This window comes from Brassica rapa, chromosome A04, assembly GCF_000309985.2.
Source record: "Brassica rapa cultivar Chiifu-401-42 chromosome A04, CAAS_Brap_v3.01, whole genome shotgun sequence".
Classification (NCBI taxonomy): Eukaryota; Viridiplantae; Streptophyta; class Magnoliopsida; order Brassicales; family Brassicaceae; genus Brassica; species Brassica rapa.
Window position 1 is genome coordinate 15,125,893 of NC_024798.2, and position 23,317 is coordinate 15,149,209.

At 30.7% G+C, this 23,317-nt stretch overlaps 3 protein-coding genes and 1 long non-coding RNA gene across 5 annotated transcripts; 3 read left to right on the forward strand and 1 right to left on the reverse strand.

Moving 5' to 3' along the window:
- Positions 1-1,737: 1,737 nt before the first annotated feature.
- LOC108871740 lies at positions 1,738-5,138 on the forward strand. Its single transcript, XR_001958427.2, has 2 exons — positions 1,738-4,838; positions 4,955-5,138. It is a non-coding gene; the product is annotated as an uncharacterized LOC108871740 (long non-coding RNA).
- Positions 5,139-6,613: 1,475 nt separating this feature from the next.
- On the forward strand, positions 6,614-10,115 carry LOC103864827 (transcription factor FER-LIKE IRON DEFICIENCY-INDUCED TRANSCRIPTION FACTOR). Its single transcript, XM_009142599.3, has 4 exons — positions 6,614-8,881; positions 9,131-9,328; positions 9,486-9,662; positions 9,772-10,115. Exons 1-4 carry the CDS (start codon positions 8,408-8,410, stop codon positions 9,871-9,873), a joined length of 951 nt encoding a protein of 316 aa, XP_009140847.1. The 5' UTR covers positions 6,614-8,407; the 3' UTR covers positions 9,874-10,115.
- Positions 10,116-10,822: 707 nt separating this feature from the next.
- Positions 10,823-18,320, reverse strand: LOC103864851 (cation/H(+) antiporter 8). 2 transcript variants are annotated; one of them, XM_009142620.3, is made up of 4 exons: positions 13,405-18,320; positions 12,313-13,308; positions 11,546-12,211; positions 10,823-11,446 (listed from the first exon to the last, which is right to left on the reverse strand). In XM_009142620.3, the coding sequence occupies exons 1-4, from the start codon at positions 13,906-13,908 to the stop codon at positions 10,970-10,972; spliced, it is 2,643 nt and encodes an 880-aa protein (XP_009140868.3). In that variant the 5' UTR covers positions 13,909-18,320; the 3' UTR covers positions 10,823-10,969. The 2 variants fall into 2 exon arrangements, with proteins under 2 accessions (XP_009140868.3, XP_033145139.1); XM_033289248.1 differs by having other exon boundaries at positions 12,313-18,320.
- Positions 18,321-18,562: 242 nt separating this feature from the next.
- On the forward strand, positions 18,563-20,161 carry LOC103864828 (superoxide dismutase [Cu-Zn] 2, chloroplastic). Its single transcript, XM_009142600.3, has 8 exons — positions 18,563-18,863; positions 18,962-19,023; positions 19,106-19,145; positions 19,230-19,325; positions 19,414-19,445; positions 19,515-19,590; positions 19,694-19,747; positions 19,878-20,161. The coding sequence occupies exons 1-8, from the start codon at positions 18,626-18,628 to the stop codon at positions 19,901-19,903; spliced, it is 624 nt and encodes a 207-aa protein (XP_009140848.1). The 5' UTR covers positions 18,563-18,625; the 3' UTR covers positions 19,904-20,161.
- Positions 20,162-23,317: the final 3,156 nt, after the last annotated feature.

The window sequence follows — 23,317 nt, forward strand, 5'->3', positions numbered from 1 at the left end:
TTGTACAAGAGACAGTTAGTGTATTGCCGTCAGACAGTAGAAAGCTGAAAAATAAGTTGTAGCTTAGTTGTAACATTGTAGGTCTGCAGAGGACGGTTGCTTTTTGTATACTTCAGACGGATGTTGATAGCCGCACGATTTCTTCAGATATTTACAGCCATATTATTTAAAAAAATTAAAGGCTCTGGAATAAAACTAAACTAGGTAATAACCCGCGCCTTGCGCGGAATGTGATTATTAGTTTCGTTATTTTTAATAAAAACACATTAAATCTGTTTAATCTGGATATTGGTTCAGTTTTAACTTATTTTTTGGTTTATTCTGTTAGAATGTTTGATTTTTTAGTTTTTTTTGGTAAAAACCAAAAACTATTATTATTTGTTTATTTTTATGTTATAAATTTTAGATAATCGTCATGTCGAATCAATAGTTTCATATTATAGTTTGTAAACGGATAATAGTTCAAGAAAAAGAAAATAAAATTATTAAGACTAATCATTTCACTACAATTTGGTCGGTAGTGAAAGAAGCATTAAGAAAAAATATATTTCAACTTCCAGAAAAAAAATAGATACTTCAGTAGTGGTAAACACTTATAAAGTGCTCACCTCAAGGTGCACATGTATGTGTATGTAAAAGTATATAAAAATAAATGAAAAATATATAAAGATATTGTTAATTAATATTAATGACATTTTTGTTCTAAATAATACATGAAAGATAAAATTAAAATTAATTAAAAATTAAAAGGCCTTGACATTAGTGAATTTTTTTATATAAAAAACTCAACTGTATCCATAAATAGTTGTGGGCACAGATCGAATATCCGAGTATTTGGAGGCATTCATGTCGATTCAATCTTTAGCCACTTGGATAGTCGGTGACTATGATATTTGAAATAATTTAGAATTTTAAAGAATATCCGATTTGATCCGTAAATAAAATTTAAAAAATAATTGAAAATTTAATAATAACGTTTTATTACAAAAATAAAATATTATTTACTTTTTAAATTTTAATACCTAATATAATAAATTTAATTTATAAAAATATTGTAAAACTTATATAAACTATAATATATATAACATATATATATATATATAAAATTCTGTAAATATATGTATATATATGCATATAATAGATCGAATTTGATAATCGCTCCTAAAAATATTGGTATTTGTGATTTGCTTTTCTTTAATTGTAGTAATTGATTTGCTTCGTAAAGTTACGGATATACATATTTTTTGGTTCAATTCAAAAGGGATAACGAATTGAATCAAAACTTATAAATATTTTTCCCAACTTTATCGGTAAACAATAAAAATAATATATATATAGTTTAGCTTTTGATTCGTTATTTGTTTTGATTCGAACCTAAAAATCCAAAGTTTTATTGGAACCATGCATATGAGTTTTATATTCAAAAAAAAATACAAAGTATATAGTGTGAACATATTTATGAATATAGTGTGAACACATTTATGAATATAGTGTGAACGCGTTAACATATTTATTATCAAATCATTGTGAGACTGCCACGTGTCTATTATAGTGTGAATGCATTTATTACAATGCTTCTCCTTTAATATATAAGGGATGAGAGAAATTAATAACAACATGGCTAACAATATGAAAGTTATTAGGACAAACTACCTCTTTCCAAGACAACCATAGAAAATTTCTTTCCACCATGATAATAAAGAATACGGTTAACTCATCTCCACATAATGTTTACATCCCCACTAAGAAAATAATGTGTGGTTTCAGCTAATGTAATACGTAACCGTTAAAGCATAATTTTAGATATCATATGATATATACATCATGTACTTTAATGGTTTGTGTAAAGTGATCTAAATATATTTATGTCTACTTCAGTTGTTAAATGACTAAATATATTTGAATTGTAGGTGATGTAGTGAAAATTAATATACAATGTTAGTTGTTATATAAAATATTAGCGTATAACGCTCAAACGCCCTAAAAACCACTTAAGGGTGGGATATCCGCTAACATCATATATTACCTTCAAAGCTAACATTCGTTTTACAATTATGAATTGCCCAAACGCCCTGGAAACCACTTAAAGGTGGGATATCCACTAACATCATATATAGTGCAGACGTTTTTATGCTCGTCACAATCGACCTGAAACACAACAATGCCCGAGTTAAAATAATCAATAATATACATAATAGTAAATGTTCACTTTTTGGTGAAATAATCATATATCAGATTTAAAATCATGTATTAGATAATAACTAACTTATCAACTAACAAACCATGTACCTAAAACAATGTATCATCTAACAGGTCATGTATCCAAACCATGAAACATCTAAAAAATCATGTAACAGCTACATGTTTTGTTAACATGTTATAATTATTTATCTGAGATGTTAAAAGAATCAACAACATACATACTAGTGAATACTCATTTTTTGGTCCTAAGTTGTATACCTTCTAACACAAACGTATCAAATAATAAATCAAATATCCAGTAATAAATTATGTCCTTAACAATGTATCAACTAACAAATTATGTATATAACCATTTGACAGTTTATATAACCATTTGACAACTTACTAATAATTTATAATTTTTGGTACATGTTTGTAACAACTGACAAAAAAATATATTTTTCACAATGAAATAAAACATAAAATTCATTGAAATCTAAATAATATCAGATAATCGATATAATAGCAACTAATCAAAAGTTATCCACATTGAACAACAACTTCAAGAACTCATCATAACCCAACTTGAAAAGCTTCGCTCTTTAGCAGCTTCTTAATTTGGAAAGGACTTCATCAATTGCTCCAACTCTAGATCAGAAACAACTTTCACCTACGCCGCAAAACACATCTCAACTCCGATTTGCACACACAAATCTAAAGAATCAAACCCAAGAAGATAATTTTTTTTAAAGAGATCAATCAAAATCCAGAGAATAAATTCAATGGAAACAATAAAACCTAATTTAAATCCTTTAGTAAGAAGAGACATAGAATATTGTTCGTAAGTGAGAGGAGATGAAACAAAAGCATGAGAGAAATGAAAATATTTAGAAAAGAAGATGAAAGAGAACTAGGAAAAAAAAGGAAAAAAAAATACAAAGGCTAGAGAGAGAGAGAGAGAGAGAGAGAGAGAGAGAGAGAGAGAGAGAGAGAGAGAGAGAGAGAGAGAGAGAGAGAGAGAGAGAGAGAGAGAGAGTAACTTACATGTTTCGGGAAATGAGCCTCACATGACTGGTTGACTTACTGGCACAACCCACATGACACATCTAAGATAGTGTGGGGCGGGGGAGGGGAGGGGGGGAGTAGGGTTAAAATCGAAACGGTTTATAGGTTGAATGAAAATGATAAGCTCATTAATACGTCCTAGTTTATGGCATAAAAGCCAATTTTCTCTTTTATTTTTGTTAATAAATAACTTTGACACCTAAATGAATCATTGGAACATTCGTTGACCAACATTATCGTTATTCTTATAGTATATATGTGATGAATATCATACACCTTAATAAGTTCATAAATATATATTAACCTTATTTTAGTCTCCTCTGTCTCATTATTATGAATAAAAAATGTATTGAGCATGCTTCTTCATGAAATAAATTAAAATTTAGTTGGGGAACTTATCTGAAAATGAGTTGAAATATGAAAATACTATTAAAATTACATTGATTTCGAAACTGATTCAATTTTAAATATATTTTTATATTTTGAAAAAACAACTTTTAGCATATATGATACAAATCTCTACAAAAATAGCTTAATTTAAATGAAAAAGAGATGAAATAAAGTTGAAATAGAGAGATCTATCATACGAAATATAGATATGAGAGATTTTTCAAAGAATTTAAAAGAACCAGGGCAGTTTTCAAAAAAAAAATTGAGAGAATCACCTTTAATTTGTCATATTCTCATTGGTTGGAAAGAAAATTACAGAAATAAAAAAAAATAAAAAAAAATTATTTAATTTTTGAAAAACTTGTGTGGATATCTGCCAAATACTATTACAATCTATTTATTTTGGTCAACCGGATGATATATATTAGCATCAGAGTGAGAACGACAACGATTGCTGTGAGCCTAATACAGGACAATAAGCTGCTTAATAAACAGACCAACACCCTGGTCGTATACCAAAACCCAAAAGCCTCATAGAGTAAACCCAAAAATGACAAGGTGAATCTATCTTTATAAATACCCAAGCCACTTATTGTCTTATTAGAATTTATCTGTAATTTTTTTAGCCAAAAAATGAAAACTATCTGGAGAAAACGGTCATTTAAATACTGAACTTACTCATTTTTACCAAATAAAATATAAACTTTTCGTTACCTCAAATAAATACCAAAGTTATGTTGACTGAGCCATTTTAGTATTACTTTTGGTCAACATATATTGTCTGTGTATATGACGTTTAATGTTTGACGTTTAATGTTAACGGTGATTGAAACTTTGTCATTTTAAAATCAGAACAGAGAACAAAATACCCAAATCGAAATACCTTACATGCCTAATCCCAAATAGATGTCTCTCTTTTATCTCAGTTTCTTGATGTCAAATCTAAAACATCTTTCAATTGATCCTCCAAAAATGAGAGAAAAGTTGAATATTCATCTCCCCAACCCCAAGTCGAGAGAACCAGAACCTGCTGCTCATTATCTTTCTCATGTCGTTGTATTGGGACAATTCAAACTGAAAAGCCGTTTCAAGGACACGAACTCTTCAAGTCATTTTCTCAGTAGACTACTATGAATGTTCTTCATTTGGTTCGTCTTTTTTCTTTTTCACAGGTTTTGTTCTCTGAGGTGAGCCTATATGAGGTTAGTTAGTTATGTTTTGCCATCTTGACAGTGAAATGAGCTTCTCTGCAAATGAATTGAATCTTAGTTCTTTATGATTTTGGAAGTGTAACATCTTTGAATTCACTGTTGTACAGGTCGATTTGGGACGGTGCTAGGCATTTCTTTTGTAAAGAAGGCTACTTGTTGGCCCTTGTGGAGTGAGATCTTGTTGTTTCTGTAAGACTTTTTTGTTCTTTCCTGTAATTTTCAGACATCATATTTGTTCTGTGACAGTTTCATTTGAGATATGTTGAAGACAATCATAAGCATTCTAAAACAGATCTGAATTTACTTGAAAATCGGGAATTCGGCCAAAAAAAACCTCAACTTTACACGAATTGCCAAAACAAACATGAACTTTGGGGCTGGCCAAAAAAACACCAAACTTTCATTGACTTTAGAATTAATTAACAATGTTTTCGCTGACTTGCCAATTTAGCACGCCGTCAACAAATTTAACAGAAATATTTGACGTCGTTTATTGTTGACGTTAAGTGAAACGACGTCGTTTTCAAATAAGATGAAACGACGTCGTTTTACACGATTTGAAATTAAAAATATGTAAACACCTGGATTCGAACCCAGGTTGGTTGGTCAAATGGGAAGGTATTTTACCACTGGGCTACTGGCATTTTCAATGTACTTACTAATATGTTTACTTTTATTTGGTACATATTAAATATAAAAAATTCTCTAAAAACTTAATAAGATCTTTAAAATTCCAAAAAATTAAAAAATAAAGAAGATTTTTATAAAATTAATTTAGAAATTAAAATTAAAAATAAAATTTTATTTTTCTTTTAAAAAATAAAAACTCTTCCAAAACTTTCTAAAAACTTAAAAAGATCTTTAAAATTCCAAAAAATTGAAAAAATAAAGAAATTTTTATAAAATTAATTTTGAAATTAAAATAGAAAATAAAAATTTATTTTTTCTTTTCAAAAAAATAAAAAATCTTCCAAAATTTTCAATTTTTTTAATACATTTGCTAAAAGTTGAAATTAATTATACACACATAAAAAGTTGATAATTCTAACTTTAATTTTTTGCATTTTATTATAATTTTAAAAAATTTGGATTTTTTTTAAAAAATGAAAATTTTGGAATTGTTTTTGATTTTTTAAAGAAAAACAAATATTTAATTTTAATTCAAAATTATTTTTATGAAATTTTTGGAAGATTTTTTTATTTTTTTTTAAAGAAAAATAATTTTTTTTTATTTTTTTAAAGAAAAATAAAATTTTATTTTCAATTTTAATTTCAAAATTTATGTTATAAAAAATTTCTTTATTTTTTTCAATTTTTTGGAATTTAAAGTTCGTTTTAATTTTTTAGAAAATTTTGGAAGAATTTTTATTTTTTAAAAAGAAAAAATTTATTTTCAATTTTAATTTCAAAATTAATTTTATAAAAATCTTCTTTATTTTTTTAATTTTTTTGGAATTTTAAAGATCTTATTAAGTTTTTAGAGAATTTTTTATATTTAATATGTACCAAATAAAAGTAAACATGTTAGTAAGTACATTAAAAGTGCTAGTAGCCCAGTGGTAAAATAACTTCTTATTTGACCAACCAACCTGGGTTCGAATCCAGGGGTTTACATATTTTTAATTTCAAATCGTGTAAAACGACGTCGTTTCATCTCATTTGAAAACGACGTCGTTTCACTTAACGTCAATAATAAACGACGTCAAATATTTCTGTTAAATTTGTTGACGGCGTGCTAAATTGGCAAGTCAGCAAAAACATTGTTAATTAATTCTAAAGTCAATGAAAGTTTGGTGTTTTTTTGGCGAGCCCCAAAATTCATGTTTGTTTTGGCAATTCGTGTAAAGTTGATGTTTTTTTTGGCCGAATTCTCCTTGAAAATCCCATTTGTAAAGACTAAAGAGAGAACTTGAGTGAACAATCTCATACTACAAAGAAAAAAAACAGAAGCCTTGATGGAGCACAGAGGTTTCGCTAGATATGTAAACGTATTTAATGGCAAGAGAGCAAGAACCGATCTTGTCAGCTTCTATGAATGGGATCTCAAGCTTGAATTCCTCCTCAATGGCCATCAATAAATATCTCCAGTGTCCAAACTATCCAATCCCAATTCCTTTTCGATATGAACATCAAGTATGGTTTAGATTGATATCAAGGAACGAAATAAAAAGATGTAACTGATACATTTGATTTGGGTATTTTGTTCTCTGTTCTAATTTTAAAACGACAAATTAAGTTTCAATCACCGTTAACAATTAACGTCACATACACGAGAATATATGTTGACCAAAAGTAATACCAAAATGGCTTGGTCAACATAACTTTGGTATTTATTTGACCTAATGAAGAGTTTGTATTTTATTTGGCAAAAATAAGAAAGTTTGGTATTTAAATGACCGTTTTCTCAAACTATATGGTATGTATAATTTGTTTTATCTGAAGTCAGTAGACACTAACACTGGCACCACCTCCTTTAATACGGTGATCTTTTAATATAAAAATCCTTACGAATACTTTATTTCTGTGTCGTATAATAATTATGTGGTAAACCAATACAATAAGTTATTAAGTAACTGATGACAACGAATGGATAAACTTCCTTTCTGATTCCTTTCACACAGGCCACAGCCATATGAAAATATTAAAACACTACTACTTGTCACGTATAATATTTGTTTTCATGTGGTTAGATCCCCGATTACCAACTAAACCGCCTATATATGTTTAAATATTTTGTTTTCTGTTTTAATTAGATTGTGCTCCAATTAGAAGCTCAATATATGTTGACAAAAAGAAAAGAAGCTCAATATATATTATTTTCTCTTGTCTATTATTGTCCACCATCATAAGTTCTAATTTTTTATTTTGACATTGAAAGGCTATTCTATTAAGTTTTAATTTAAAAGTCAATGAATATATAACTTAAACTTGTTATCGAATATCTCAAACATTTAAAACTTCTTTTCATAACAAGTGCATACAGCCTAGCTTGGCTTACAGACTTATAATATTTAGACACGTCCATAACAAAAAAGAAGAGAATTTCATTTAAATTTTTTTTTTTGTCTCCACTTTCGTTTTAGTTTTAGAACTACTTACTCACTCTTTATTACGAGAAAAAAAATATCTACCTACTGATTGAACAACGTTCTTTTCTTCTTGTTTTGTTTTGTTTCAGAATTTGACTTCCATTTCATAGTCAGAAATATAACTGTCATGCAACACGACAAACCAATCATTTGAGACAATTTAGCAAGATTATATATAATTTGATCGTCATGCATGACATTATCAACACGCTAACGAACCAAACTTAATTAAAATAAAACTAACAAGTTTGTTAAAAGAAAACAATTATCAAGCACCAACCCAGCTAAAGTATATTTCCTTGTTAATACAGATAATTGTCGTACAGTGATTTAAAAAGCACAAGGAAACAAAAAAGTCACTGTAGGCTGTACTAGCTAGTGTATATATAAACGAGTTCGTTGTCAGAAACTTCGAAGTCTTTCCCTTCCTTTTCGGTTTGACAAAAAATCTAAGAAACAGACGAAAAGACGATGGACGGAAGAGTCAACGCTCTTTCAAACCTAAACGACCTAGAAGTATACAACTTCTTGGTCGATCCAAACTTCGATCAGTTCATTAATTTCATCAGAGGAGACGATCAAGCCATCGAAAACCCACCTCTCGACTTCGATCTTGGTGGTCGTCCTTTACAAAACAACTCATGTTTCATCGACCAGAACCAGTTTGTCCCAACACCTGTCGTTGACCTGTTCAACGAACTGCCTGACCTAGGTTCCAATGTCACCGAGTCGTTCCATAGCTTCGAGGGCGAGAGTGTCAAACCCTGCGGTGACGACGACGACTACAACGACGGAGATGATTCTTCGGCCACCACAACAAATAATGATGGAAGCCGTAAAACGAAGACGGATAGGTCGAGGACTTTGATCTCCGAGAGAAGGAGGAGAAGTCGTATGAAGGATAAGCTCTACGCATTGAGATCTCTTGTTCCCAACATTACTAAGGTAAAATGGAATCGACTGAATCTGTTTTCAGAACACAAATATGAGTTATGAACATGGCCGGTCCTGTGTGAAACATTGCCTGAGAGGTCCCAAATTTTTTTGAAGAAAATTATATAGATATATGATTCAAATTTTTTTTTTTGTTTAATCGAAATATTTACTAAATTGCTTCCAACTCCTAAAATATCAGAGTCGGACCTAGACTTATGAAACTGATTAGTATTTATTTTATTTTGTTTTTGGCATAAGATGGATAAAGCATCCATTGTGGGAGATGCGGTGTTGTATGTTCAAGAATTGCAATCACAAGCCAAGAAACTGAAAGCCGATATCGCGGGCCTTGAAGCTTCTTTAAACTCTACTGGAGGGTACCAAGAACCTGCACCAGACGCTCGCAAGACTCAAACTTTTCAGAGTATTAAGTCTCCTTCCAAGAATATCATTGAGGTATTAAACCCAAGTTTTCTAAAAAAATATATCAAAAGCTTATTTACAAAGTGGCATAGCAATAAATTTCAAGAACAAAAGTAGGAAAATTATTTACCAAGAGACTTTTCTGCTGATTTTTCGCCAGTTTATGTTAAATTTATATTTTTTGTGCTAGATGGATGTTATTCAAGTGGAAGAGAAAGGATTCTATGTGAGGTTGGTGTGTAATAAAGGAGTAGGTGTTGCTCCATCACTCTACAAGTCTTTGGAGTCTCTTAGAAGCTTCCAAGTGCAAAACTCCAACCTAAGTTCTCCTTCTCCTGACAGATACCTTTTAACATATGCTTTAGATGTAAAACAGCCTAGCCTGTCTCTTTCTACCTTCTTTTTTTTTTTCTGGTTTCTGCAAGTTCCAGACATACGTTTACTAATTACCAAGTTTGCTTGTTTGCTGGTTACAGGGGACATGTTTCGAACAGAGCTTGAACTTGCCTAACCTGAAGCTGTGGATCACTGGATCACTTCTAAACCAAGGCTTTGAATTCCTCAAACCATTCACTTGATTTTGTCAGTGTAATGCGATGTTCCAATCTAATTCAACCTCCGTTATGCATCCATTGGTTGTCTTGCTTTCTGTATGTTTTATAACTACCAGGGATCTAAAGTTAATTCTATATGGGATGACATCTTGTTATAGATCTCATTCAGGGAAGAAATGTTTAGTTAAAATGGAAGTACTTTTTACACTTTTGTGTATAGACTCAAGTTTTTTGTTCACTGCATTACTGCCTTGTGATTTCTTGAAGATTGGCTATTCGTAACACTGATGTCACATCTTGAGTGAATATCATGTTCTCTGTTTGGTTAATAAAGAATAAAGGTTTCTTAACACAGATAAAGCAGTTCGACGACTCTATGAACCTAAACTTATGTTGAAACACTCTGACCCTCCTTCCTAAACTATGATAAATGGCGTTTTTATCGGATTTTAGGCATAAATTATGGTCTCTTTTGGTGGTCAAAGCTCGCATTTAGATTCTATTAGGAGTGCAATTGCCCAATTTGCATATACAGGTAGCCATGGAGTGAAATTAGAAAGTTTGGGGCAAAAGTGGAGAGAAATGTGCAACAAATAAAAGTCTTGGGGTCAAAGTCGAAAGGGAATAAACTGCAGGGGCCAAACTATGGTCGTTGTCGTTCAGGTCAATTAGTAGTCGAACCTTTAAACTTTTATTAGTTTAATTCTCCTCTTTGAGGCGAGAGTTATTTTGGATCGTTTCTAGTGATTTTACTTTTACGCAGTGAAACCCTTTTCTAATCCTTCATTCAATTCCAATCAAACATTTGTCTGGTTTGATCATCTTGGCTACCTCATGTCATGTGCTTATAGATCAATTCTTGTTTTGGTTTAAGTCATAAATTCTGACGTATCTAAAATTTTGTTTACCTAGGACATTCAATCTAAAACAAAGAGGGTGTGCATGTGTCCACGACCGCTCCTGTCTCACCGAATTAAAAAAAAATGCAAAATATCATAATCGACATGTAACAATGAACAAACCAAATGATAAGTACTCATATATGATTTTTCGTATTTTCAAACTTTATTGTAAATGTTACAAAAGAGAGATATGGAACAAAGTAGTGCGCTTTTTCTAATTATTGGCTGACCGTTCGTTGTTGTTGAACTACTAACACGGATGTTTTGCTCGGGAAATCCGGGGAGGCCAGGAAATCACCAATGACTCCAAGCTCCTCAAACTCACACCAATTCTCTATCCCTCTTGTCGCCTCGTGGTTCTCACCGCATGTCCTTCCAACAATGAAAAGGTCGTAATCAAATGCCATGGAACGTAGAAGCATTGACGTATCTGCTCCATCTATTATCTCTTGTTCCAAGTAAATTGTGGAAACTTCCTCTTTCGGCGTTCCTGGTTGATCATTTGGTTCACTGCTTCGCATACACTCTCTTAGTTCCACGGTGTCGAGCATTTGGTCCCATCCTGTCGTTTCTTTGCTCTTTCCAGATGCTACAAGGCGTAGAACGGTAAGTGTCACGTTCTCTTGACGAGCCATTCTCTTCGCGAAGGCCAATGCTTCCCTGTCGTCTTTTCCTCCCACGAATATAACACAAACCTGCCCATACAAAAATCACAATGGATGAGATTAATTTTGTTTTTCTTTTATTGTATTTACTATTTAGTTTTAATACAAAATTTGATAAAATGTATTTACCTTGAGGTTTTCTTGGAACTCTTGTTTTTTCTTAACGAGATGTCGTTCGATAAGGATGCCGACAGAACAAGGAGCTTGTTTCAAGACGTTAAAATTGAGAAACCGGATCATTTCACTATCGGAGACGATGGATGTTCGGTCGAGAGACCAGGTACGGTGGAAAGGGAGAATGATAAGCGTGACAGCTTTATCGAGAGCTAGCCAACAAATATCATCTTGCATGTGGTTCGCGTTCGCGATGCATGTGAATGTGTCAATGGAAATGGAACTGCACACGTAACGGTGGAAATGTTCGAAAGAGAGGATGACGTTTTCCGAATATTTTTTCCCCGACCCGACTCCAAGTTTCTGGACTTTGTGTGAGATCAAAGTGGGAACGTCTTGACCTTGTAACTCGACGAGGTGAAGTACGTAGCAAGTAAGAGGGCTCTCCTCGGATTGATAAGAAGCTTCTAGAAGGTTGATCATGGAAGATATGTGGTCTGGTCTATGGATGCATACTAGAGTCTTTAGCTCTCCAGAGTTTTTCATAATTGCTAAGTTTCTCTTTTGGTAGCACAAGAATTGCTTCGAGGGGTCGTAGATAAATCCGATCGCTATTGGTATGATCAACGAGTTGAGGACGATGGACAAGACTAGGATCGAGAAGGTATCTCTAGTGAAAACCTGTATCAAACCAATTATAAGAAAATGAATATTTTGTTTTGAAGAACATTTACAAGAAAAGGTTGATCAAGAAATGGAAATTAAAAAGATGAGAGACCAACCTTGGCGGAGTAAGAGAATAGGTAGAAACTCAGTTCGATGATACCCTTATGGGACATGATAAGGGAAAGAACGACAGAGTCTCTCAGTGGCATTTTATAGAGGTAAGGTATGATCATTGAGATAGAGAACTTCAACAAGGAGATGAGTACGATGAGAGATGCAACCGCGAATTTAGTGTGGTCGGTTAAACAATCTTTCCAAGCGCTGATATCAGTCCTGAGCATACTGGATGTAATGAAGAGAGGCAATATAAGACCAAAGTTGAAGCTCTCTAGACGTTCAACCAGTTCAGAACCAATAGGAGGTCCATTGGGGATGGCGAGACCAAGCAAGAAGGCTCCAAGTGCAGGAAACTGGTCAAGATCGTACCAATACATACACGCTAAACAAACCATGATGATAATCCCGTAGATGTACTTGTCGTCGATGGGTCTCCCTTCACGTTTTCTTTTTATTATCTTAAACATGATGGGCCTCACAACAGCGAAACAAATGGCGAGATAGAAACCAATTTCTATAAGTAAACCAAAGCTAACAAACGTTGGATTAGAAATAGGGACCAGCATCACCATGTAGAAGAGTCCGATCATATCTGAGATTAAGGCTGCGGATAAAGCCACCCGACCAAGAGCTGAGTGGTTCATGTCAAGGTCTCTCAAGAGCCTTGCGATTCCCGAAAAAGACGTGAGGCTCTCCATTAGCAACAATGGACCATACGGTTTGGCTAGGAGCGTTCGTTTCTCAACTGACATGTAAATCACGAGACCAACTATTATAGGGAAAGTAACCGCTGCCACTCCAGTTACTCTTGCCTTTGATTCAGCCTTGAGGATTCTCTTGAAGTTCATTTTAACACCCTTGAGGAACCAAAATATCATGAACCCAAATAATCCAAGGCATCCCGGAACATCTATTTTATTTTTAGGGAACAATAACTCTTGAATAATCGACTTATCGCCCGAAACAGTAAGTATAACGTTCAAGAGTAACCCCGCCTTCAACACACACAGAATAAATTGTATTGTCAGGAATGTTTTCAAGAGCAGATAATTATTAAATTTTACAAAATAATGAGGAGAAGTAGAACTCACAATCATCATAGAGGTGAACTTGGGAATCTTAAGACCCATTTTCCTGAACAAGATGTTGAAGAATTGCCAAAGGAAGAACACAAACAATATGACAATCTCTAGATTCGGAAGACGATATTGCCAAATGCGAAGACCCTCACCTTTATAAATGATTTTCTCCCAAACACCATCAGAAGACAACTTGGCAGGATGCTCCTCGCATATAAATCCATCACTTTTTCTTACAGCTTCACCATACCAAGCCATATCATATATCCAATTTACATCACCCCCCAAAGTATCATCCCCCGTGCCTGCCTGTCCTGGCGGCGGCGCAAATGTCTCTCCCCTAAAATCCGCCTCCGGCTCCCCGAGAATTGGACCCGTCGTATTTCCCATTACTTCCATGAATTTAAAATCTTTTGAGAGATATGTTACAAGGAAAAAAATTGGGGAATACGATGAAGAAATGTTGGATTCCTTTAGAAATTGAAAAGACAAACCATATGTACACAAGGAGGACATACAGATGTATATTCTGTTAATAGGTCCTGCTGTTTTGGAAACACATTTTGGACATTTATAGATATATATAGTTTTCGACGTTTTTCTGAGCTATTTCTCCACTCTATAAATAGTATATCAAGTTAAACCATAAGAGATTGACGACTGTCATTCAGTTGTACTGTCTTTCTAGTTTCTTTTAGCGATTCATGTGTCTGGCTGTTGACTTGCAATGCATTATTTATAACGGTTATATATTCTCGGTACATCAACTATGTACTATTTTTTGGACGTGCTTTGGGTACTGGTTTGGTACTCCACAAAACACGTAAAAAAATAGTACATAGTTTTCAATTTTTCCTTAAATTCTTTCATGTGAAGCACTCAGATGTAAACCAAAGACTTTGATTTGAATACAATTTAACATCATTGGAGATGAATTACATCTCTGTAATAAAGTTTATGAAGTAAAATGAATTAGGTTCAGTTGACTAAAACACGGTCAACGATAACACGCCGACTTTTAAACGAAAAGTGATAAGATATCGCTATATATATAAATTTTTTTTTGTAAATACATAGAAGCAGATCAGTCTCGTAGGAACGAACCTAGGATCCAATATTGGTCCAAATAGTTTTTAAAACGTTTTTTTCTTAAAATAATTATAATCATTTAAATAATCGTGTCCTGTTCTGTAATGTATTTAAAAAAAAATTAGGATAATTTCTAAAGAAAATTAGTAATTTTTATTTTATTTTTTGAACAACTTTGAAATGAAAGTTGGCCCTGTCGCTTATCCTCAAAACTGGGCCTATATAGGAGTCGCACACGAACTAGATTTTACATAACTTAACTAGTAATTTTTTTATAGATACTTATTAATATTTTACTATTAGTTTAAAGATAAAAAATGTAAATAAAAATTTAAATTTATAATATTTTATGAATATTTCAATTTCTTAATTTTAAAATTTCATTGATTTAAAAACATTATTTTAGGATAACACTATTATTGTTTTTTATTTTAAAATATGATGTTATCTTTAATCAATTTTTATTATATTAATTTATAAATAATTATCTAATCAAATAAACAAATATATAATTGTTAATATAAAGTGATGTTATTAAACCAAATTCTTAGAACTACCAAAACCTACAAAATCTCAAAATAAATCAAAGCACAAGAATGTTAAACATAATCCAACTTCACATATTATATTAATCAAAGTAAATAAAACTGTTGATATATGTACAATAATAACTGAATAAACCCTCGAACATACCATCAACAAAACAATATGTAATGTATAAGATAAGAACAATAGTTTATTAAGAAAAAAATAGAATCACATTTTTCTTTACATAATAGTCTTATAATTCTGTGAAACATTTGAAAAAATAAAAGTAAATATAATTAATTTTAGTTTTTTTATAAATATAAGTTATTGTTGTAAATAAAAATTAATATTTTGAATATATTCTCGTTTGGAAGCAGATATTTTGAAAATGTTTTTTTTGAAATAATTTCATTCCCAATAAAAAAATATTTATAAAATAAAAACAAATGAATATTAAAATTTTCAACTTAAATATCAAATACATGTTCTTGCAACCGAATAATAAGAATTAAAAATAAAATACCACGAAAAATCACATTAACAAACAAATATAAATCAAATTTATTTTTATTGCTTATATACCTTTTTAAGTATTTTAATACTAAAATAAATTTAATAATTTTAAAAAATATGCCATGATAATATATTGCGTTTACAAAAAAAATACAAACATTTTTATCTTGTGGGGCTGAGCTGTTTACTCTCAACTGATTTAGATTTGTAAATATATAAGCCAACCGTTATAGGCAGAGTGGCAGACAATATATGTTAGTGAACAATACATAATATAATCTAAAAACATAAACATCAAGAATAAAAAGTTCGTAAGAACACAAAAAGGAATGTAATCCATTTATAACATGATTCATCAAATCACGTCAACAAAAATAAAAGTGTAGATTTCACATAATTATTATTCATCAAAATCAATATTAGGAAAATTAACAAGAAAATAAATGATTAATATATAATCATATTAATACATAATATTACATTATAAATTTAGTAAAATTATACAATGTAATTTGAGTTTGATACAAATTTGTGAAAAAGTTGGGTTCCTTTTGAGAGTTCAAAAAACTTCACCTAGGTAAACACATGGACAGTTAGTATGAATTAAACAGGTTATGCCGTTTTAAAAACGCGATTTGGACATATATAGAAATATATAGCCATATGTTTTAGAGGTTTTTAAGTTGTTACTCCATTCTATCAATAGTCTATTAAGTTGTACCGTACAAGACGTCGACTACAGACAGCTACCAGAAATTTTAATATAGTGATTGCATGATTGTCTGTCTGCTAGCAGCGATTCATGTTTATATTATATGGAAAATGAAAACACCTTTTTAACATAGAAGATAATGCAGCGTTCATAAGCTTTTTAAAATCACATTTCTCGTGAAAAATACTCATCAAATCTGGCTGAAATGTTCCAACCCTAGACACTTCGTGATGTTATCACGGCTGAGGATGAAGTTTCCTGCTGATACTGATATGAAGCAGTGAGCACTGTGTTTAAAAATAGTCGTTGCTTGTTTAAGCCGGTCAGAAAAGTACAAGTCGGCGAGAAAAATAAAGTATAAAATTCTAGCTTTTAGTCATCTATCTTTGTGTGTTCTCAAGTCTAAATCCCTTCCTTGGTGCCAAGAAAAGTACAAGGCTATTGAGCTGAGCTCGTGGTGCCGAGTAAAGTCAAGCCACTCAGCCGTGTATGAGTATCGAGCTGATTGGCGCCGAGTGGCGTTGAGTCGAACCGATTAAATGGACTGAGTTTTATTATTTGAGGGGCTTTGTGAAGGGATGTAATACATCTCCCATATTAGAGCAATTTCATTGGTTGAATTCTTAAGTTAAGTATTTAAATAATAATAATAATGGTTATTTTATTAAATAATTTAAATTAAAATTAAAAAGAAAAAATACACCAATGAAAAACAAATACATAAGAAAATAAGTTCGAAAGAGGTTGTCAAAAGCTCTCAATTAAACGATTTAAGTGTTCTTAAGTAGGAGTGAGCACTGTTCGAATATTCAAGTTTTTAGAAGTTTTCGTGATGGGATCCGTTTCGTCCGAACATGTTATCCGATTTGATTATATCCGTAGCTGCCCGGATATTCAATGTCCCGTATATCTGAAAATATTTAAATTTTTACCCGGTTATCCGATTCAATCCGTACAAAAAATAGTCTAAACTAATATAAAATATTTATATTTTATTACAAAAGTAAAATATTATTTACTTTTAAAAATTCTAATAACTAATATAGTAAATTTAATAATAAAAATACTAGATCTTATATAAAATATAATATTTATACAAGTTGTATATACAATTTTTTAAATATATGTATATATATGCATATAACAGATCGGATATGCATTTCCAAAAATATTAATATTTGTGATTTGTTTTGTTTCTAATGGATATAGCATATTTGTATTTGCTTTCCTTTGTAAAGTCAGAGTTATCCAGAATTGTTTGTTCGAATTGAAACGAACAACAGATCAAATCAAAATTTACAGATATTTTGTCCAACATCCTATTTGGTCTTAGGTGACACCTTTTCATTTAGTGGGTCTGCCGCTGAGTATAATTTTATTGACAATCGGATAATACCTTCTTTTGGTATAAAGGAACATGTTCATTTACATAGAGCCGACCCAGAATTAACAAGACCCCCACATTAATAACATTTTAAAGAACTAATGATAAGTTTTGAAAGTTAATAACACTATTTGTATATGTTTAACTCTTTAAGATTTTTTTCCATAAATTTAAATATAATTAAAAATTAAAAATTAAAAAATCATGTTCTAGTTTATACATTTATATTTTAATATTTTGAAATTTTATTTTGGAATCAGGATTGTGTTCTCCATTGTAGTTGAACATATTATGCAATTATAATAATATTTAATATATTAATAAAATTTTATATTTTCATGCCGAACCAGTATAAAATATAACATAATTCAATAATAATAATAAGATGATAAAAAAATTATTATACGCTTAAATAAATATATATCACCATTAATTAATAAACAGTTATTATTATACTTAAATTATATAAAATTTATATAAATATAAAAACTTTGTATTATTTATTTTTTCTTAAAAAATTAAATTTATATTTGTTTTAAATTTTAATATTTTGGAATAATTTCATCGAATTATGTCTATAGAAACATGTTTGTATTCTATAATCTACACTAGTGTCATAGTCTTTATATTATAAATTAATTAAACAATACATATTTCTAAAATATTCAAATATGTAAACTTTAATTAATGTATATATATATATAAAATATTATGAAATTAAATAATCTTTTTCAAAGTATTAATTTAATAAATATATTTAAATTAATAACTTTATAAATAAATATTATATTTATAATATTGTTAACTTATATAGTTTTTGTTGTAGTAGAAATAGAATGCGAAAGAATTACCACGCCAACATAACAGTTTTCTATCACCGTTAAAAAATGTGTACATTTTGTCATACACTTGTAAATATGTTTGGTACACACACACACACACAACAAATAAATAAATAAATAAAAACCTCATCCCTAATTTGCCCAATCGCTTCTTCCAAACATCGAATGGCTTCTCACACCTTCCTCTCCTTCTCATCGCCTCCGCGCCTCCTCGTTTCCCCTCCCTCCACTCTCCGTTCCCCTTTCGTCGGCGTCTCTCTCAACCTCCACCGTCCCCAGTCCGTTTCCTTCTCCGCCTCGAAGAAATCGCTGACAGTCGTTTCCGCCGCGAAGAAAGCTGTCGCTGTGCTCAAGGGTAACTCCGACGTCGAAGGAGTTGTTACTTTGACACAAGATGACTCAGGTTGGTCCCTTCCTTCTCAATTTTCAATCTAATTATAGTTTCTTTCAAGTTGAAATGAAATGAATGATTTGGTTTGTTAATAATGTGATACTAAGCAGGTCCGACAAAAGTGAGTGTTCGTATCACCGGTCTCACACCAGGGCCTCATGGCTTTCACCTCGTGAGTTGATCTCTTTCTTCTTGTTTGGTCTTTATGTATTGTCTCTTGTGTGATTCTGTTTTGCATTTTTTTTTTCTTACAGCATGAGTTTGGTGATACAACAAATGGATGCATCTCAACAGGTGAATCATTTTGCTGCATTACACATATATATATCATTATTTTGTATTTAAAAAAAAAAAAAACATGTCTTTAATTTATCGTAGGGCCACATTTCAACCCTAACAACATGACACACGGAGCTCCTGAAGACGAGATCCGTCATGCGGGTGACCTGGGAAACATTATTGCCAACGCCGATGGTATATTACTTTACTCTCCATTGGTTCAAATAGTTTGTACCATTCTCTCTAAGTACTGTCTTTTTTTTTTTTTAAATTGTAACAACAGGCGTGGCAGAAACAACACTTGTGGACAATCAGGTTATGTTTATTCGCGTTTATGTTCTCTTATAAGAAGCTTTTGTTTTAAATGTGAATTCATGTGTGCAGATTCCTCTGACTGGTCCTAACTCTGTTGTTGGGAGAGCCTTTGTGGTTCACGAGCTTAAGGATGACCTCGGAAAGGGTATAAACTATTAGTGCAAAGGATGATACTTTCCAAAAGCTTATAGAAGTTACTTAAGCAAAGATGTGGTCTGATTACTTCTTTTGATTTTGGCAAAATGTAGGTGGGCATGAGCTTAGCCTGACCACTGGAAACGCAGGCGGGAGATTGGCATGCGGTATGGTTTATCTTTCGATCCCTATGATTTACATCTGAAAAAAAAAGCTCGCTTTTATATTAATTGTTAAAGATGCAAGTTTTGATTCTATGTTTCTGTAACCTCACGAGCTACGTTGGTTCTAACGCAGGTGTGGTTGGTTTGACGCCGCTCTAAGTCTGGGCTAAATAAGTACTTTGGTGTCTACTGTGTTGGTCGTCTTGTCTGTTGAATCAGATGTCAAATAAAGTTGGCTGAATAAGCTTTTGATGTTTATGTTCCTAGCATCAAACTCTCTTTCTGGAGTTGTGCCTTTGTAAACGTGTTTGTTACTTTTGGTTTAAATCTGCATTCGATCGTTTGTTTTGCTATTACTTTCCTTTTACCAATCTTAGATTTTGGTTTTAGGTAAAGAGGTAAACTGATTTTAAGAGAGTTTTTTTTTTATAGATAAGCATATTTGTTTGTTTAATGTCTGTAAACCAAAAATGAATTTGGAATACCTCTATCACAAGTTGCTATTGTAATGAACACACCTAAAAGAAAGTTAGGCAAAACTTGAATACTAAACCGAGGAAAACTAAACAAAAAAACCTTCATTTCCTCTAAATTTGAACCTCAAATCAAACCGAATTGATAATCGAACAAGTACCAAATTTGATTAAAATACCTATTTTAATTTTTGTAAAATTTATTTTACCTATAAAAACTAATCATTTGAAGTTATGAAAATAATATGTTAAACTTTTACATTAAGAGAACCTTAAAAGTACAATATTTATAAGATCTATTAGAAACTTTAAATCAAAGAAAATGTCTACTATCTGATTCTGTAATTAAATATGTAACATTTCGAAGTTGCTTTCTACTAATAAGTTAAATAAGACAAGAGAAAACAAAATTGTGTGTTGTCCAACACGGAAGTCGATCACAACCACTGGGAATATTAGATATATGATATTGATAGTTATAAAGAGAAGTGTGGTTCATTATCTATTACCCTGCTTCGAACATGTACACAATTTTTTTTTTGTTTTCTAAAACATACAGTACAAATTATAAAAGTTAAATGTGGATAATGATCTCATGGGTCGGTTTTCAATAATAGTTATTGAAATATCAAAATTTCAGTATCACCATTCACTATTTAAACTATTTAAAGTTAGAATGGTGACAATATATAGATACCTTATATATTATTTGAGGAGCATTAAAAATAAATAACCTTTAGTTCATGTGTGATTTACAAGAGTACCATTTTCTACGTGTCAGCCTCACAAACACTCTCACAACCTATATTCAAAAACCCTTGGTTAACTAGACTTATTACAACATATGCCATTGGTCATTACAATATAAAATGTCTACGATTTATGTTTGCGCATTAATACTTTCCATGTTTTATTACACGGAATATAACAAATGTAACATTTGATTTACTCATCGAAGGTTTAAAAGTCTATATACATTTATATTAATCATGTAGCATTCGACATCTATCTTATTAAATCAAAAAGATCTGAGACTTCGAATCATATTGTATTTTATATATTTAGGGAAAAATACAATTAAATATATTTGGCTTGATAACATCAAACGATCACTTTACTTTATATAATATTGAAAACTATAATCTAAATTGAAGTGATCGTTTGAACTGGTTTTAGGTTAGTCAAGTTTGATGTTAATTTATTTGATAAGAATCCATATAAAATTTTGGGTTAAGACAAAATAGACTATGTCGATTTGTGTATTACGCATATATAAAAATATAGAAATATTAAAAACCATATAATAGACTATGTCTATTTATGTATTACGCATGTAGAAATATCTTAAATATATGAAAAAAATCAAACACAATAATTTGGACATTGATTCGCTTGATGTATTTTTCTAAAACATCAAATATGAATTCTCAATCACGATTTACTTACATCACAACCCACATGATTTACGTGATCTTCATACGATGATTATGTCATTTATAATTTATAATTTATAATTGTAGTTATAGTTGAAACCTGCAATATGGGTGTGATTCCCTTAATTATTCTATTGATACGCTAAATTTATTTAAAATACATCAAATCCTCAGTCAATCACGGATTACTTGGTGGTTTTTAATTGACAATCTCCTCAATTTATCACACATTAGGAATCTAAATGCGTAAATGACTATAATTTGTTTATATTTGTATCAAATAAAATGCTTTTATGGTATTAGGAAACCATAGTAGTAGAATCATACAAAAAAAATGGAAACTAAAAATCTAAGCGACTCAAATTTGGAAAGACACATGTGACATAATCACTGATTGCTTTCAAATATTAATTTAGAATCCATGTACTAGGTTTGTTTCTTAAAATACAACATACATATCGTGTAATTTTCGGAACCTTGCAACAAATATATTGTGATCTCGATTTTGAATAATAATGATTTTAATGTGGCTATTAATTGCGTCGAGTTTATCCTAGACCTAGGCACCTTACATATATATATATACTTGGCCTCATAGCTACATCCTCACAATTATCTCCTTCTCAATAGTCAGTACTACTTTACCACATTGCATTCAAACAATCACAACAGTCATGTTTCCTCAATTTTTTTTTTAAATTATATTTTGATTATGCAGGGTTTTATTATTATTGCTTATGTTGCTTTTTATATTTAATTCATAATTGATTTATATTAGTTTTTTGTTTACTCTTATCACTCTTATTGACTCTCTTCCATTATTTATAGGAGAAATAATCTAAAATATAAACAAGTTTAAACAAAAAAATTAATTTGTTAGTGAAACGCGCAATTTTGACTAACATTTTATTTTTGAATATTTACCATTTTTTTGTAGTGTATTTTTACAATATAGATTACTTCAAATTACTAAACTCTTAAATCTACTCACTCCGCGCATGGCGCGGATTATCACCTAATTTGGTAGTATAAGTAAATACGAAATGAAAGAGCGGTGTGGTGCAATCACGATTTATGCGTCATATATGATAAGCGTGTTGTTTTCATAGAATAGCAGTACAAATTAATGTTTTGAGTAGAGAAATAAATTTGCGGTATAAATATCGTTAATATTTAGATTAATTTAATAAAATTTTGGATGACTAAAATCTGTATATTTAAAATAATATAGTAAACTCACAAAAGTAAACAATATTATTTCTATAAAATTTACGAAAGTTGAATATCAAATCGAGAAAAACCAATTTAAAACATGTTCCTATTTCTCTAAATTTGAAAATCCAATATCGAACCGGAACCCTATTGAAAATTGGATGACAACCAAATTCTTTACTGGACATTTATTGAAAAACTAATTATCTTAATCTTCTATAAAATTTTATTTTTACTAAAAATTATTATTTAATTTATAAAATAATAATGTTAAACGTTTACTTCAAGAGACATATTTAAAAGTGTAAGATTCATAAACAACTTAAATTAAAGAAAATGTCTACTATATAATTTTTATTTAAATATGTAACATTATTAAGTTGTTTTAATTAATAAGTTAAACAAAGAAGAGTAAAATAAAATTGTGTTGTTCAACGGATAATTCAACCAAAGTC